This window comes from Puma concolor, chromosome E4 (genome assembly GCF_028749965.1).
Source record: "Puma concolor isolate L17-30 chromosome E4, mPumCon1.1.hap2, whole genome shotgun sequence".
Lineage (NCBI taxonomy): Eukaryota > Metazoa > Chordata > Mammalia > Carnivora > Felidae > Puma > Puma concolor.
In genome coordinates, this window is record NC_141683.1 from 44880429 (window position 1) to 44898037 (window position 17609).

Sequence of the window (17609 nt, forward strand, 5' to 3'; positions counted from 1 at the left end):
TAATGAGCTATAAGAGGAGGAATTTTCCTTTCTAATCCTCTTCCTCCACTTCCTTGTTTTGGCTTCAGGAAGAGGTGATGGACAAAGACAGGATCTTTTGAGAATGAGCAAAAAGCAATAGCTTTGCAAGAGCACACTGCTCACTCACGGGTCATCAGTTGCTGCCGTTGGTTTCCAGTCTATTTCTCTTTTTTCCTATGCTCACTTCAGAGTAGTTTTTTTTTTGTTGTTTTTGTGTTTGCTTTTTTTTTCTCCTATTCTCATGTCCCTAAAGCATGCGAAAGCATTTTTTAGATTTTCTAAGAAATTTGATTGTTCACAAAGTTTTCTCCCTCCTTCACCTTCCCATCTCTCCTTTCCAATGTAACAAATGACCACAACTTTAAAGGTTTAACACCAGTTTATTATCTTACACTTATGTAGATAAAAGTCTGACATGCGTCGCCCTGGGCTAAAATCAAGATGGTGACAGGAACTTTCTGGAGGCTTCAGGGGAGGATTTGTTTTCCTGCTCATTTGGGTGGCTGGCAGGATGCAGTTTTTTGCAGTTGTAGGATTGAGATTTGTTTCCTGGATGGTTGTCAGCCGTGGGCTGCTCCCAGCTTCTAGTGGCCAACTACGTTCCCTGGGTTATGACTTCCTTCCTCCACCTTCAGAGGAGGCAACAATGGATTGAGTCCCTCTCCTGTTTTCAGTTTCTCTCGCCTCTCCAGTTGCACCACCCTGACCCACCCTCTTGCTTCCCTCTCCCACTTTTAAGGACAAATGTGACTAGATTGCACCCACCTGGATAATCAGGGACACTTTCCTCATCTCAAGGTCCTCAACTTTAATCACATGTGCAGAGTCCCTTTTGCCATGTAAGGTATGTATTCACAGTTTCTGGGGATTAGGGTGTGGACATCCTTGGGAAGGTCATTATTCTGCTACCACTTATCTTAACCAACTTTCTGGGTCAAAGGCAGACAAATCCTAATTCTCCTCAAAAGAGATTTAAAAAGTTTCCTCCAGGGGCTCCTGGGTGGCTCTTTCAGTTAAGCATCCAACTCTCGATTTCGGATCAGGTCGTGATCTCAAGATCATGAGATGGAGCCCCGCGCCGTGGGCTCCGTGCTCCTGCACCAAGCAAGCATGCAGCCTGTGACTGTCTCTCCCTCTCCCTCTGCCCTTGCCCATCTCATGTGCACACACATGCACGCGCTCTTGCTCTCTTAAGAAGATGAAAACACATTCGTTTTGGAATTAAACAGTGATGATGGTGATACCTATCAAAAGTATACTAAATAGTGTGGAAGTATATACTTTAAAAGGGTGAATTTATGATGTGTGAATCATATCTCAAAGCTGTTATTTAAAAAAGTTAAAATGAATCATTCAATGAAAGCATTAGATGTTTAAATATTTTTTAATTAAATAGGTTTTGAATTTAATTAAAACTACCATTTCTGTGGGATATGAGATTTACTAAACAAATATCTGAAATATAAACCATTAACATAAATCCAGATGCTTTAACTTGTGACTATTCTGATATCCCCCTTCAAGTTTGCTTCTATTTTATTGTTACTCATCTCCAAGTTCAGATTCTGCATTACCTTGGAGAGCATACTGTCGTCTTTTTTATCCCCTGAAGCTGCCCCTTTGTTGAAGGCTTCTGCTACGATAAAAAATTGTTCAGTTGGTTGAAGAATGCTTACACCATAGCCATTGTTATTGTAAATATGATTATTAGTCATCTTCAGTTTTGGTGTTGGAAGAACCTGTTAAATTATTCAAGGAAAGGAGTTTTTCAATAATTTCTATAAAAATAAAATATATGAACTCTAGAATTAATTGTTGGGTTTACACGTGTCTTTAAAACAACTGAATCTCAGTTTTGAGCAAGTGATATTTTCTTCAGACTAATTAATGTAACATTAACTACAAAAATATTTACTGCAGAATTACTAAATGAAGTTTTCGGTTTAGTTTATACAGTATCTCATGAAGCTTTTAATATAAATATGAAAATGATTTCAGGTATAGAAAGTGATAAATTTTCAAGTAATATAAAAATAATTTGAAATATTATATGTAAACTAGAGTTCTAAGGAAAAGCTTCATTAACTATATAAGTCTAGAGAGGGACCTAGACAGGTAGAATTTGTGAAAGTAGAAAGGAATGGGAAGGCTTTTCACTTATAAATTACTGCTATTAATGTTTTAATTGGCTAGCTTAAATTATTTTTACAAACTCTGGAAGTAAGATTTAAGTATTTCTTAATATATTTATTATTTTTTTATTTGCTTTACTTTCTAAAACATATTACAGAGCTGCCCAATGAAAAATCTAAAACATTTTTATAAAAGCGTTCTGCTTTATCAAAGTTATCTGCTAAGAATCTAAGTTGAAATTATTACATTATAAACTAAAATTGTTTTATATCAGCCATCATTTAAGCCATATTTTTAATTATCTCTATTCTTTTCCAAATCAATGATAACATTTAAACTAAACTTTGTCTAGAGGTAGTATTTTGGTATCTTTGTGATACCTATAATTCTTACAACAATTCTATACTACGAAATATGATAATACCTTCATATTAACTCCACCTAAGGTGCTTTTTGAATTATCACTGGTTCTGAGGTTATTACAGTGATGAATTTCATTCCTTTCCAAAATGGCTGTGCTCCCAGGATACAGTTCAACACCAGCACCCTGTAAATGAAAAGCAAATAAAACAATCTCAAAACACACATATACCTCTCCAAAATTATCTTCAGATTTGAAAATTGTAATTCTATGTCAGCACTCTCAACACACTAAGTTACAGAAAAGTATATGATAGTTTGTGTGTGTAATGATTTATTGTAGAGATAATGTTAGAAACGTTGAAAACTAGTACTGTTAGAAGATCATTGGGCCTAGAAGGAGGGTTGAGGTCACTAGTCTCATTGAGTCACAATGCTCTCCCACCCAAATGAAGCCTCGAGAAGGGAGCCAAAAATCTCTTCAAGCAATTCTTTCCAGTGTTATAAAATTTTACTTTTATATACTCTAAATCCCTCAATGCTGCTGAAAGTTAGTGAAAATTAAGTCATTCTATAATAGGGTCCTATTATTTTTACCCTTCCTTTATTTAATCTTGTTCAACTTTCCAGTCCTTTAATGAGCTTTGTGATTGTTATTTGAAGACTTTTTAAGTAAACGGTTAAATAACTGACCCATGATCTGTTTTACAGCCACCAATTCCTAGATTTTTTTTTTTTAATTTTTTTTTTTCAACGTTTATTTATTTTTGGGACAGAGAGACAGAGCATGAACGGGCGAGGGGCAGAGAGAGAGGGAGACACAGAATCGGAAACAGGCTCCAGGCTCGGAGCCATCAGCCCAGAGCCCGACGCGGGGCTCGAACTCACGGACCGCGAGATCGTGACCTGGCTGAAGTCGGACGCTTAACCGACTGCGCCACCCAGGCGCCCCCACCAATTCCTAGATTTTTAAAGAATCACACTTAAAGCTAATAATTGCTTACTTTGGATTTAGGCAGTTTGCTTTCCCTATATGTACTATGATGCTCTGTACTTGTCCTGATTTTATCAGTTTCTAAGCTTGATTAGAACTCAATTCAGGGATGAAGTAATTACTATCCTTTGCACACTAAGACACTCAGTTATCTATTGTCAACATAAAGCTGTTTTTATAAAATGGACTACCTGGGCACCAGTTATTTCACTGTCTGTGATTGTCAAAGCAGCCCCTGTCAGAACACACACTCCTGTTCCTTCACATTTTAATACACAGTTTTCTAGAGTCATGTGACCAGACTCCACCACCACAATACCATCAACTGTGCCTTGTTGTATCAAAGATAGATGCATTAGCTTCACATTATCAGCTTTAGACACCACGAAACTGTCATGAGAAGGCTCAGACGTAATCATAATTTCCTCTCTTTTTCCAACTCCTGATTTATAGAGACAAAAACACATAGTTAAATCAGTGATCCCAAAGTTTAAAGTCCTTTAGTCATTCGGTAATACTTGCTATTACTAAGTTTTTCTTTTCATGTATTTTTAATAAACAATATGTATGTAAGTATCAGGTTGTTAACTAATAAGATACTTAACTATAATGTAATCTTTTTGTCCATATTTTGATGCCATGATGGGAGAATATTGGTTTATAATCAATAGAAATGTACCGATGGTATTTATTCAATATACACATTCCATAATATATTTTCCAAAATTTCCCATTACATAATCAGCAGTCATTTACAAAATATCTAAGATATAAAAGCTATCTTACCATAACCTGGTTTTAAAGCCATAATAAATTACCATAACTAAAAAAGACTGGCAGAGATTCGTGAATTAGGTTATAAGATTAATGCAGTCATGCCCACAATTTTGATCTAGGGTAGTCAAAGCAATCATCTACATTTAACATCAATCCAAAAAGAAGGGGTTGAATCTTCAAGAAAACTATAAGTTTTAAAAATTAAAAATATGTTCCTTATTACCCAAAATATTACTGGGTACAGTCATCAAGTTCTAGTGAAATTTTTGCTCAGATTTTTAAAAAGTTTATTTTGAGAGACAAGCAGGGGAGAGGGGCAAAGAGGGAGGGCGAGTCCCAAGCAGGCTTCACGAAGCTCAGTGCAGAGACTGATGCAGAGCTCAATCTCATGACCATGAGGTCATGACCTGAGCTGAAATTAAGAGTCACTTGCTCAACCATCTGAGCCACCCAGGCACCCTTGCTCAATTTTTGAACTGATAGGCAAAGCTTAAGTCACCTCATTCTTTTCTTTTGGCCACACAGTAGGAATATCCTTACTTCAATGTTAAAGGGCAGAATTAAAGTTACTAAATAGGTTCAGAACCTGAATGAAATTTAGTAAATTCTCTTCTTTTAAGATCTTGTTTTTCAATGTTTATTTTTTGAGAGAGAGAAAGAGAGACGGCGTGCAAGCAGGGGAGGAGCAGAGAGAGGGAGACACAGAATCCGAAGCAGATTCCAGGCTCCAACCTGATCTGTCAGCACAGAGCCTGATGCAGGCTCGAACTCACAGACTACAAGATCGTGACCTGAGCTGAAGTTGGACACTTAAACAACTGAGCCACTCAGGTGCCGCAGTAAATTCTATTCTTCTATTTCAGCAAGTCTGCATGTGAACTAACCTTTCTGAGAAAATGCTGAGTATATTTTAATATAGCCTTACATTGGGTTTTCCTACTAAAGTCATAAGAAGTGCAATACAGACAGAAAAACTAGTTTGAGTAAAAATATAGATGGAGCAAATAGAAAATATTACAAACAGGTTTTTTGTTTTTTTCTGGTTTTGATCTTTTTTAGACTCTGTGTGTGTAGTGCTACATTATCAGGGGAAGAAGTAGTCTCATTGTTTTGCTCTGGTACATTATGCCCAAATAATGTCATCTGTACAGGCAATATACTCATGAACAGATGAGAAAAATCTTAATTGTGAAAGGGCACATAAGGGATTTTGTGTTACATAAACTCTTTAACAATTTCCAATAATTTGATTAACCATGCTTATACAATTTTTCCAGTATACGTTGCTATAAAAAGACTATAAAGGATGCCCTGCTAACCCTTTATAATGATGTCATCAGTCAATAAAGCAAGATTTACAGCTTGATATTCTCCTGGAAAAATAACTACTGTATCTCCACTGTAACAACTATCCAAAGCCAAATCCAAATCATCATGCTGTTGGAGAAGTGTGTCTGAAGATAAGTCCTTTACCTGAAAAGAAGAAAACAGTACACTCTTTAACAATGAATTAAATTGAAAACAGGTCATTTTATTAAAAAATTTTTTTTTAATATATTTTTTTTGAGAGACAGAGTGCTGGGGCAGAGAGGGGAGTGTGAAGGGCAAAGAGAGAGGGAGACACAGAATCCGAAGCAGGCTCCAGGCTCTGCTGTCAGCACAGAGCCCGACAAGGGGATCGAAGCCACGAACTGTGGGATCATGACCTGAGACAAAGTTGGATGCTCAACTGACTGCCCAGAAAGCAGGTCATTTTAATCAGTTAACTTATTGGTAATGTGCTTTTCTCAAAGACTTATTGTGTATATTACACTGTAATATACTGTAAATACTCTGTCTTTATGTTCATTAAATGTTCAAAGTATTAGTCCATCAATTAAGGGAATGATGAAATGAGATTTTCTTTACAATCACTAATAATTTTACAGCCTTTAAATACTGTGTGCCAGAAGTCATATTTTGAGCTTAATATGTTACCTCCTATGCCTCACAACAGTTATTTGAGGTAAAGTATTATTCTTCCCTTATCAGGTGAAAGAAATTGAAACTCAGTGAGATTAAATGATTTGCCCAAGGACACAGAGTGAGTGAGTGGTTAAGCTTTAGATTCAGGTCTTTATGACACCAGATCTCTTTCTAATATGCTACTTTATTTTCTTTAACTCAAACTAATCCTACAATTTTGGAAAATCAACAAAACTTTATATATTAAATATTCTAAAACTAAAAAGGTGCCAAGAATTTGCACTGATAGTAGAAAAAAGGAGAGAACTTCTTTATTAGTGCCATTAAGAGTGAAGTACTTTAGGGGCACCTGGGTGGCTCAGTTAGTTAAGCGTCTGACTTCAGCTCAGGTCATGATCTCACACTCTATGAGTTCAAGCCCCGCGGCAGGCTCTGTGCTGACAGCTCAGAGCCTGGAGCCTGCTTCAGATTCTGTGTCTCCCTCTCTCTCTGCCCCTCCCCTGCTCATGCTCTGTATCTCTCTATCTCAAAAATAAATAAAAACATTAAAAAAAAAAAAAGTGAGGTACTTTAGAAATAAAATTTGAAAACTAAAAATATATTCTGAAAAAGCCTATTCTTTTTTTCCCAATATTAATGGCATTACCATTCATATATCTTTTTTCTTATAAAAGTGGAACTTACAAAAAACAAGTGAAAGCATAACAAAAATTGAAATTTTAACCTAAATAAAATGTATTTCATAAATGTATTCATTTATTCATAATACTAACATGCCATACCATACATGTACATGGCTTTGAATCCTGACTTTTTATTACAACATATTTTCCCATGTCTTAAAATATTTTTTCAAAGCCTAATTTTTTTTATTTAAAGTAGGCTTCATGCCCAGTGTGGAGCCCGATGTGGTGCTTGAATTCACAACCCTGAGATCAAGGCCTGAGCTGAGATCAAGTCAGACGCTTAACCAACTGAACCACCCAGGTGCCCCTGAAAGCCAAATTTTTAATGATTACATAATAATGCATCATATGGGCATATCACAATTTATCATAATTTAATTATAAAAGATTTCAAGCATCTTGGATACATTTTGATAAATTGCCCTCCAGAAAGTTTAATTAATTAAAATTTGGTTTGGAAAAAAATAAATAAAATTTGGTCTGAGAACTCATTTTGCTACAAACTCATCAGCATGGGGTATCTTTTACACTCACAAAATATTTGCCAGTTTAATAGGCAAAAATCCTCACTGCCTCATTTTAATTTCCATTCCTTTGGTAAGCATGAGTGAATATTTTTTCCAGATACATATGAAACTCATAATCTTTACTAAATCAACAAACCAGTATATTCATCTGTGCATGTATTCTAAAAACTTTGGTGGCAGAGAGTACAAGGATTAACTCTGTAACTATTTTGGAAGAACTCTAGATTCCATCTCTTTAATTAATTTATTTTTTTCATAAAAATAGGAAACACAAGAGAGAAAAGTTTGATGGGGAAGATAATTTAGTTTTGGTGCCAGTTAATTTGAAGTACTGGGAGTCACTAAGTAGAAGTATGCAGTAGACTATGCATATAAAAGTCTAGAATATAGGACTGAGATGTGACTAGGTAGAAAGATCTTGGAGTTATTTACATATAATTTGAGCATAGGAATGGCTAAGATTAGCTACAAGACTACATAAAGAAGAAAGATAGCACTCTAGGACAGAACACTGAGAAACGTTTAAAGAATAGGCTAGCTCAGTCAGTAGAATATGTGGCTCTTGATCTTGGGGTTGTGAGTTTGAGCCCCACATTTGGCGTAGAGATTGCTTAAATGAATAAACTTTAAAAAAAAAAATTAAAGAATAGGGAGAAACAAAAGAAGATCTCAAAACTGAGGAGTAGCCAAAGAGGTAGAGAGAAAGTCGGGAGACCAAGATGTCATGAAAAGAGGTAGTTGATCATGTCAAATGCTGAAAGGTTAAATAAGGTGGTAATCCTTGAGTTGTGCTTACTGAATTTAGCCACAGCTTCATCCCACATTGACCACAAGAGCATATGCCCTGATATCCTGGAGGCAGAAATAAGATCACACTGAGTAGAGGCATGAAGGTGAAAGAAGTAGAGACAAGTGCAGATAAGTACTTCAAGAAGTTTTGCTCTGCAAAAGAAGAGCTAGAGATGTGGTATGTAGGATACATATTGTTTTGTTATTAAAAAAAAACACAATTGAATATGCCTCAATGCATTTAGGAAGGAAATAGTAGAGAGAAAGATATAAAAGAGAGGTGATGTCATAGAAATGATGGAATAAAGAGCTCCAAAAACTGGATCTTACACTGAAGCAAATATTAAGTTGGGGGAAAAAAAAAAAGAATCAACATTTTTGCAATCCTGGAACCTAACCAAACACAGCAACCAAAGGAGTGCTTAATGAAGAGGCTGTTAAAATTTGGTAAACAGGTGTTGTGTTTTTGCTTACCTGCCTACCATCTCCTATTCTCCAGCCTGGCAGTGGAGACAACAGCCTATGTTTCTGTGGCTTGCTGGAGCAGCCATGGGGTGAAGGCAGTATGGAGCTTTTTCTTAAAAAAAAATAGTGTGGCTGTGTATTTTGACCTGTCAGTATCTCAGGAGGGACTGACAAAGCTGATTTTTGTTTCACACCCCCTTCAGGAATGAGCGGCTTTATAGGCATCATCTGATTAAAGCATTTAAGATGCACTCTACTTACAGCTGTCTGCGGCAAAGGACAGAGGAAGGGGCAAGGAAAAGTCTGCACAGGAGGACGTTGAGGAGGAAGATTTTTTGGGGGGGAAAGAGCTGCCTCATACACTAGGAAATCCAAAGTGAAATGCACATGCCCAGGGCTGGATATATGCTCAGAAGAGATCTGAAAGGACCTTGTGCTTTTCTTCCCACTGATCACTGGGCCTGTGCAAGCAAGTGGTGAAAGCCAAGGCAGAGTTGTAAGCAGTCTGGCTTAGCTTTGAAAGAGTCCCTTAGCTCAGAGCTAATCTGCACACTGGGAGAGATTTTTGGTTTTGTTTTTGTGTTTTAGCTGTAGGTGTTTATGGAAATCTCTGTCAGGTCTTTGGCTACCTGAGTAGTCACTTCAGTAGTCACTTCAGATGTAAATAGGTTAAGATTACCAATTAAAAGACAGAGACTGGTAGAATAGATAAAGAAATATGACCCAGGGGTGCCTGGGTAGCTCAGTTGGTTAAGAATCTGACTCTTGGGTGGCTCAGTCGGTTGAGCATCTGACTTCAGCTCTGGTCATATCTTACAGTTTGTGTGTTCGAACCCTGTGTCGGGCTCTGTGCTGACAGCTCAGAGCCTGGAGCCTGCTTCGGATTCTGTCTCCCTCTCTCTGCCTCTTCCCCATTTGCACTCTGTCACTCTGGCAAAAATAAACATTAAAAAGGAAAAAAAAAATCTGACTCTTGGTTTTGGCTCAGGTCATGATCTCATGGTTTGTGAGTTTGAGCCCTGTGTTGGGCTCTGTGTTGGTGGCACAGACCCTGCTTGAGATTCTCTCTCTCTCTCTCTCTCTCTCTCTCTCTCTCTGCCCCTCCCAGCTTGCATTCTCTCCCCCCCACCCAAAATAAATGAATAGACATTTAAAAAAATATATGATCCAACTATATTATCTCTACAAGGGAATTACTATATCCAAGGATACAAACAGATTAATACTGAGAGGATACAAAAAGGTATTCCATACAAATAGTAAACAAAGGAGAACTATGGTGGTTATACTAATATTAAACAAAATAGACTTTAAACCAAAAACTGTTACCAAAGACTAAAAGGGACATTATTTATTGACAAAAAATTTTAATTCATCAAGAATATGTAATAAGCATATATACACCAAACAATGAAGACCCCAACATATATGAAGTAAACATTAACAGAATTAAAGGGAGCAATAGTTGGGAGACTTCCATACTCCTCTTATGATAATGATTAGAACATCTAGATAGAAGGTCAATAAGAAAGTAGAAGATTTAACACTGTAACCTAGGTAGACCTGACACACATATATATAGACCTAAACATATATACAGAACCCAACACAGAAGAATACATACTTTTCCTTAAGTGCACATATAACATTCTCCAGATACATCATACATTAAGCCACAAAGCAAGTCTCAATAACTATCTTCTCTGACCACACAAAATTAAGTGAGATATTGATAACATCAGGAAAACTGGAAAAATAACAAACATGTAGAAATAAAACAACACACCTTTAGACAACCAATGGGTCAGGGAAGAAAACCCAAGGTAAATTAGAAAATGCAGGGGCGCCTGGGTGGCGCAGTCGGTTAAGCGTCCGACTTCAGCCAGGTCATGATCTCGCGGTCCGTGAGTTCGAGCCCTGCGTCAGGCTCTGGGCTGATGGCTCAGAGCCTGGAGCCTGTTTCCGATTCTGTGTCTCCCTCTCTCTCTGCCCCTCCCCCGTTCATGCTTTGTCTCTCTCTATCCCCAAAATAAATAAACGTTGAAAAAAAAAAATTAAAAAAAAAAAAAAAAAGAAAATGCTTTGAGATGAATGAAAACAAAACACAACATACCAAAATTTATGGGATGCTGAAAGCAGAGTTCAGAGTGAAATTTATGGCAATAAGTACCTACATTAAACAAGATCTCAAATTAACAACCTAACTTAACATCTTAAGGAACTAGGAAAAGAACAATTTAGATTCAAAGCCAACAGAAGAAAGGAAATAAAGATTAGAGAAGAGGTAAATGAAATGGAGAACCAAAAAACAGTAGGATTAATAAAACCCAAAGTTGATTCTTTGAAAAGCTCAACAAAATTGACAAACCTTCAGCTAAACTGACTAAAAGAAGAGGGATAAAAACAGAAATACTCAAGCCAGAAATGAAAGTGGGGACATTATTACTGACTTTACAGAAATAAAAAGCATTATAAGAAAATATGAATAACTCTATACCAACAAATGCACCAAAGCCTCCTGCTTTGCTTTGCTTTTTCAATACTACTTTGGCTATTCGGGGTCTTGAAAAGACAGTTTGGAATGGGATACCTCTCTTTCTCCTAGATCTGGAAGAATGGCTAATATTTAGTTTAGGCACTGGAACAAGTACTTATTTTTGCCAGGAATGATTGAAAAGCCAGAGTGTATGGAAAGAGCCCAAATGTCCATCGACTGACGAATGGATAAAGAAAATGTGGTGTATATATATATATATATATATATATATATATATATATACACAATGGATTATTACTCAGCAACAAAGAATGAAATCTTGCCATTTGCAACAATGTGGATGGAACTACATTGTATTATGCTAAGCGAAATAAGCCAGTCAGAGAAAGAGAAATATCGTATGATTTCACTCATCGCATATGTGGAATTTAAGAAACACTATAGATGAACACAGGGGAAGGGAAGGAAAAATAAGATACAAACAGAGGGAGACAAACCATAAGAGACTCTTAAATAAGGAAAACAAACTGAGGGTGGCTGGAGGGGAGGTGGGTGGGGAGATGGGCTAAATGGGTGATGGGCAATAAGGAGGCCACTTGTTGGGATGAGCACTGGGTGTTATATGTAAGTGATGAATCACTGGGTTCTACTCCTGAAACCAATACTACACTGGATGTTAACTAACTTGAATTTAAATGTAAAAAAAAAAAAAATTAAAATTAAAATAACATCTTAAAAAAAGAAAGAAAGAAAAGCCAGAGTGTTCTAAACCTAAAGACAGTCATCACAATTTGAGAATTTGGAGAATAAGCAAAGAGGTAAGGACTCATATTTAATTTGGTTGACTAAAAGGATATTTATGACAGTAAGTAAATAAAGAATACAGAAGGACTAGGGATGGGCTGTGTTCAAAAGACAATAAGTTCAATAGAATTGCTGTATGTTGCCAAGACATCCAGGTAAAGATGCTTACAAGGACATGTAGTGATGTTGGTCAGCAGAGAATACAAGCAAGAAAGGAAAGAGAAAAAATAATAAAGTTACTGAGAAATCATTGTGTGCCAGGTACTACTAGGTTTATATGTAACATCTCATATCATCCTCAAGAACTCCTATAAGATAGTGGTGGTAGTTTACTACTAACATTTATTGAGTACTTACGATGTACTGGGCATATCCTAAACATATTACAGATATGAATTCATTTAATCTTCACATATAAAATATAAATAAGAAACACAAACACTGGGGCGCCTGGGTGGCGCAGTCGGTTAAGCGTCCGACTTCAGCCAGGTCACGATCTCGCGGTCCGTGAGTTCGAGCCCCGCGTCAGGCTCTGGGCTGATGGCTCAGAGCCTGGAGCCTGTTTCCGATTCTGTGTCTCCCTCTCTCTCTGCCCCTCCCCCGTTCATGCTCTGTCTCTCTCTGTCCCAAAAATAAATAAACGTTGGAAAAAAAAAAAAAAAAAGAAACACAAACACTTTATAAATGAGGAACTAAAGCACAGATGGGTAAGTAACTTGTTGAAAATCACATAACTAGTAAGTGGCAAAACCAGAGTCTGAATCCACAAAGTCTGGCTTCAGAGCCCATGGTCTTCATCATCATAATATACAGTTTTGACCTCTCTCTCCCTATTTTCGGGGGCTTTTTAAGTTTTTATTAAATTCAAGTTAGTTAACATAAAGTGTAATATTAGTTTTAGTTGCACAATATAATGATTCAACACTTCCATACAACACCCGGTGCTCATCACAAGTGCCCTCCTTCATCCCCATCACCTAGTTCACCCAACCCCTCACCCACTTCCCCCCTGGTAACCATCAGTTTGTTCTCTATAATTAAGAGTCTCTTTCTTGATTTGTCCTTCTCTTTTTTTACCCTTTTCTCATTTGTTTTGTTTCTTAAATTCCACATAAGTGAAATCATATGGTATTTGTCTTTGATTTATTTCATCTAGCATTAAACTATCTCCTTCCTATGTTTATAGCAGCATTGTTTACAACAGCCACATTATGGAAGCAACTCAAGTGTTGGTTTGGCTGTCTAAATGCTTGATGTGTTCATATATATAATGGAGTATTATTCAGCCACAAAAAGAATGAAATCTTGCCATTTACCTCTCTTTTTAAAGCACTCTGCCAATAAGGGAATTGAGGCTCAGAAGTTAGGCAGCTTGCCCAAGATTACATAGTTATTACGTGGTCTCAGAAAGGCCACTTAAACCCTGGGCTCTCTGACTACAAAGTCTATGTCTTTTTACTATAGTACTTGTGAAGATCACCAACATAGAAATGGTGAAGCATAGATAAAACTTTAAGAAGAGAACATAGAGCAGGAAGAACTTTGAGTAAAGAATCCTCAAAGTTAAGAAGGTTAAATTAAAGGTCATGTACATAGCTCTGATGACTATCAGATTAAAAGATGTTGTCCACCTCAACAGTACATCTAAAACAAAAGATCTAAGCAAAGTGGAAGTTGATGATGCTGCCATCTCAGAGGAGTCTTCCTCACGATAATTATCCAGGTCTGCAAAATTCATGGATATTTACTTACACAAATGAAGACAGGGTTGCAAACCACAAGATAAAAAAGAAATTTCTGACTCTCATATAGGAAAATAAAGCCAGAAACAGATTTAAAAACAAAAAAAAGGGGGCGCCTGAGTGGCTCAGTCGGATAAGTGTCTGACTTTAGCTAAGGTCATGAGCTTACCGTTTGTGAGTTCAAGCCCCACACTGGGCTCTCTGCTGTCAGCACAGAGACCACTTTGGTCCCCCTCTCTCTACCCCTCCCCTCAAAAATAAACAAACATTAAAAAAAAGATAAGTAAAAATAAATATGATAAAGTGAGGCTGGAGATAGAAGCAAAATCTATACCTTTTTATAAAGATTTTTACAAAGATAGTTGGTAGAATAATTAATGTTATTGAATAATCTGATGTAATAAGCAATGAAAAGAAAATTAAATTTTGCTTAAAATAATAAAAATGGGTATGATAGTAGACAAGACCAGTATAATAAGCCAACTTTATCTCTCACTACTCTCCTCTTAGGTGTTAAACACCATCCTTGCTGGACTTCTTTCCATTCTTCATATATACCACACTCTCTTGTCAAACATGCACTCATTTACTAATTCAACAAAACTGCTATGTACGTACCATGTGCTAAACACCATGCTGGGTGATCGGATGAATGGTAAACATAACACACCTTGCTCTCAAGAAGCTCATGTTCCCATAAAAGAGACATTTTATAGACAGCCACAAAAAGTATTAAACACATAATGATAAGGGCAAGTGCAAGGTGCCATGGGAAAGGCAGTGTAATGTATTCTGGAAGGTTGAGAAAGCCTTTTTCTGTGGAAATACTTAAATTGAGACCTGAAGGATTTGAGTAGCTCTGTGAAAAAACATGGTGTACACCAGGATGTTGAGTTAGTGAAGGAGAACAGAAGTGGGTATATGAAGGATATGATTAGGATAATTCTCAGAAAAGTGTGACTAGCAGCTGGATAGATGGTGGTGCCATTTATTGGACTAGAGAGCTCTAGAATACAAACAGGCCAATGGACAAGATCATGAATTTAATTGAGGACATTTAAGTAGATGTACTTATGAGATAATTAAGTGGTGATAAGCAATAGGCATTAGAACATATATGTCTGGGGCTAAAAACAAAAATCTGGGCTATGGATACACATCTTATATTATCAGTATATATAATCAAAGTCATGGGAAGAAATCAGATAAATCACTTTAGGGGTAATATACAGTGGAAAAAAAAAAAGTAAGTACCAAGCATTTAGAGGACAGAAGAAGAAGAAAAAAAAACTATAGAGACTGAAAACCAGGATAGTAACAGAAGACAACAAAAAAGAATATTTCAAAGAGAGAACTGTGAAATGCTAGGGAGCCATCAGGTAAGATGGAAATATTTACTCTTAGACTTAAAACATTTTTCCCTCTTGGGCTCATTAAATTTATGCTCATCTTTCAGGTTTCTGCTGAGTTATTTCTTCCAGCTAGCATTGCCAGAATTCCTAATTTTGACTTATATACCTATCCTATGTACATCCTGTACATTCTCCTATCATAGCTTTTATCATTCTGTGTTTAACTGTATTTGCCTGCTTACGTGTCCATATCTCCACCATAATTCAAATTTCTCAAATGTATGAAGAAGCAAGACTGTGGATCTGGTTCAAAGTTGTATCTCCCTCAAATGCAGTCTTTCTCATATTTGTCCCCTATCCTTCCCATAGCTACTAAACATAGCACCCAGCAACAAGGTCTGTATTCAGTAAATAGTTGTTGACATTTATTTAATACCTATTATATGCCAATCACTGAAGTGGATGTAATGGGAGAAACAAGGCATTAATGTCAGACAAGAACCTTACCCTCAAAGAACTTCTTTTCTGATTATATGCAACTACAACTTAAATGAACAAATAGAGATAAAGTGTATTTCTTACCATGTCAGTAGTTATCACTTTTGCCACAATATGTGTTATAGTCTTTCCAAAGTCTCTTTTTCCCTTCCTGCGCCTTAGGATTCTTGGAAAGAAAGGTCCATGAACTCTAGAGTTGAAAACATTTATTTATGATTAAATTAATCAGAAAAAAACTCAAGCTATACTTACTTAGAAAATAAAACGTGGCACCAAGCATCTTTGAGAAGTAGGCTTCGCTATTTTAAACTCTTTGAGAGCAATGAGCAACTTGAGAGCAATTGCACGATTTAACTTTTAGATAACTGAGTATTTAAACCCTTGATCTCTAAAATCTTTTCATTTTCATGGATTGTATGTATGTAACCCATTACAATCAGTACCTGTCACCTCAACTCTTCAATACAGTAGAAAATTTTCCTGATTGCACTTTGATAGCCCACTGAATTGTGGACTCACAACAAAGCAAAGGTGGGTTATGTCTGCGATACTAAGGCATAAAAATGTGTAAGGACATGCCTAATTTTAGATACTGTGTTCAAGTAACAGAATGTTTTGTTTCAAAGGATATGGCCTCCACAGGTGTGTTGGCTGTGGCCTCCCAGCACAACAATTCTAGCTTCTCTCTGAGTTGTGGGGTTTTGTTTGTTTGTTTGCTGTTTAGCACTTCTAATTAATTCCACTCTTTCTCTTCTTTCTACTCTTCTTTACAATTCCCGCTTCCTATCACTTAATCATGTTAAGTGTCATCAAAAGAAAGAAAGAAAGTTTGAGTATAATTTATCATTACTATCAGCCAAAAGGGACACTCCTTATCCAATAGATATAGACTTACTAATCTCCTTCGGTGTCATATTTTGGGTTCTCTGAAGCACATTATTGTTGGATACAAATGGGATGCAGCTTTCGTACCAATATTTTTCATCTTCAAAAGTTTCATTGAATATTTTAAAAGTAAACCCAGTCAGCATTTCTATACCTGTTTAAGCAAGTGGTTATGATCTTGAGAAAGAGAACCACTCGCACGTTTTTTCACCATATACCTGATCACCAGCTGCTCAAAGAGTACAGCATCCTATGTTCAAGCAATACAGTAGTTTATCATGTAAATCCTAGTTTTAAAATCAAAAGTATGTATCAGTGTTTTTTTTTTTTTAAAGTCAAATCTATTAAGGTATAATTTACACAACAGACACTCATTTTAAGTGAACCATGACATGAGGTTTCACAAATGTGTACACCCACTTAACTCAATCAAAATAACACAATATAGAACATTCCCATCACACTGATAGGTTCCTTCAAGCATCGTTGCAGTCAATCCTCCACACCTATTCCCAGGCAACCACTGATCTACTTTCTGTTGTTAGATAAACCCTTTCTTGGGAGTTTTTAAATGATATTTTAAAGTGAAAACATATATGAGGTACTCTTTTGTGTCTAGCTTTTTTCATTCAGCCCATGTTGAGATTGATCCATCAAATTATTTTGTGTATCAGCATTTTGTTTATATTGCTGAGTGTTTCATTATTTGATTTTCTGTATAGAAGATCGTGTCACCTGCAAATAAGAGATAATTTTATTACTTCTTCCTTTCCAATCTGGATGGCTTTTCTTTTCCTTGTCTATTGCTCTGGCTGGAACCTCTAGTACAAGTTGAACAGAGATAGTAAGAGCAAACATCCTTGTCCTCTTCCTTGTCATCTTTCCTTAAGATCTTCCTGATCTTAGGAGGGAAACATCCATTCTTTCACCACTAGCTATGATTAACTTAAAGGTTTTTCATAGATGGCCTTGAACAGGTTGAGAAAGATCCCTTCTCTTCCAAGATTTTTGAGAATTTTTATGATGAAAGTGTTGAATTTTGTCAAATTCTTTTTCCGTATTAAAAGGTGCGGCTTTTGTTTTTTATTCTATTAATATAGTGCGTTATATGGAT

At 36.5% G+C, this 17609-nt stretch overlaps 1 protein-coding gene across 1 annotated transcript in view; it reads right to left on the reverse strand.

Annotated features, from left to right (window-relative positions):
* Positions 1–1386: 1386 nt before the first annotated feature.
* SHCBP1L (SHC binding and spindle associated 1 like) overlaps positions 1387–17609 on the reverse strand; it is a 37514-nt gene continuing 21291 nt past the window's right edge. The window contains exons 6-10 of the mRNA XM_025921162.2: positions 15695–15800; positions 5605–5758; positions 3700–3950; positions 2579–2701; positions 1387–1760 (exon numbers count right to left, since the gene is read on the reverse strand). Of these exons, the coding sequence (XP_025776947.1) occupies positions 1512–1760; positions 2579–2701; positions 3700–3950; positions 5605–5758; positions 15695–15800 (883 nt within the window). The 3' untranslated portion in view covers positions 1387–1511. The remainder of the gene's footprint in view (positions 1761–2578; positions 2702–3699; positions 3951–5604; positions 5759–15694; positions 15801–17609) is intronic.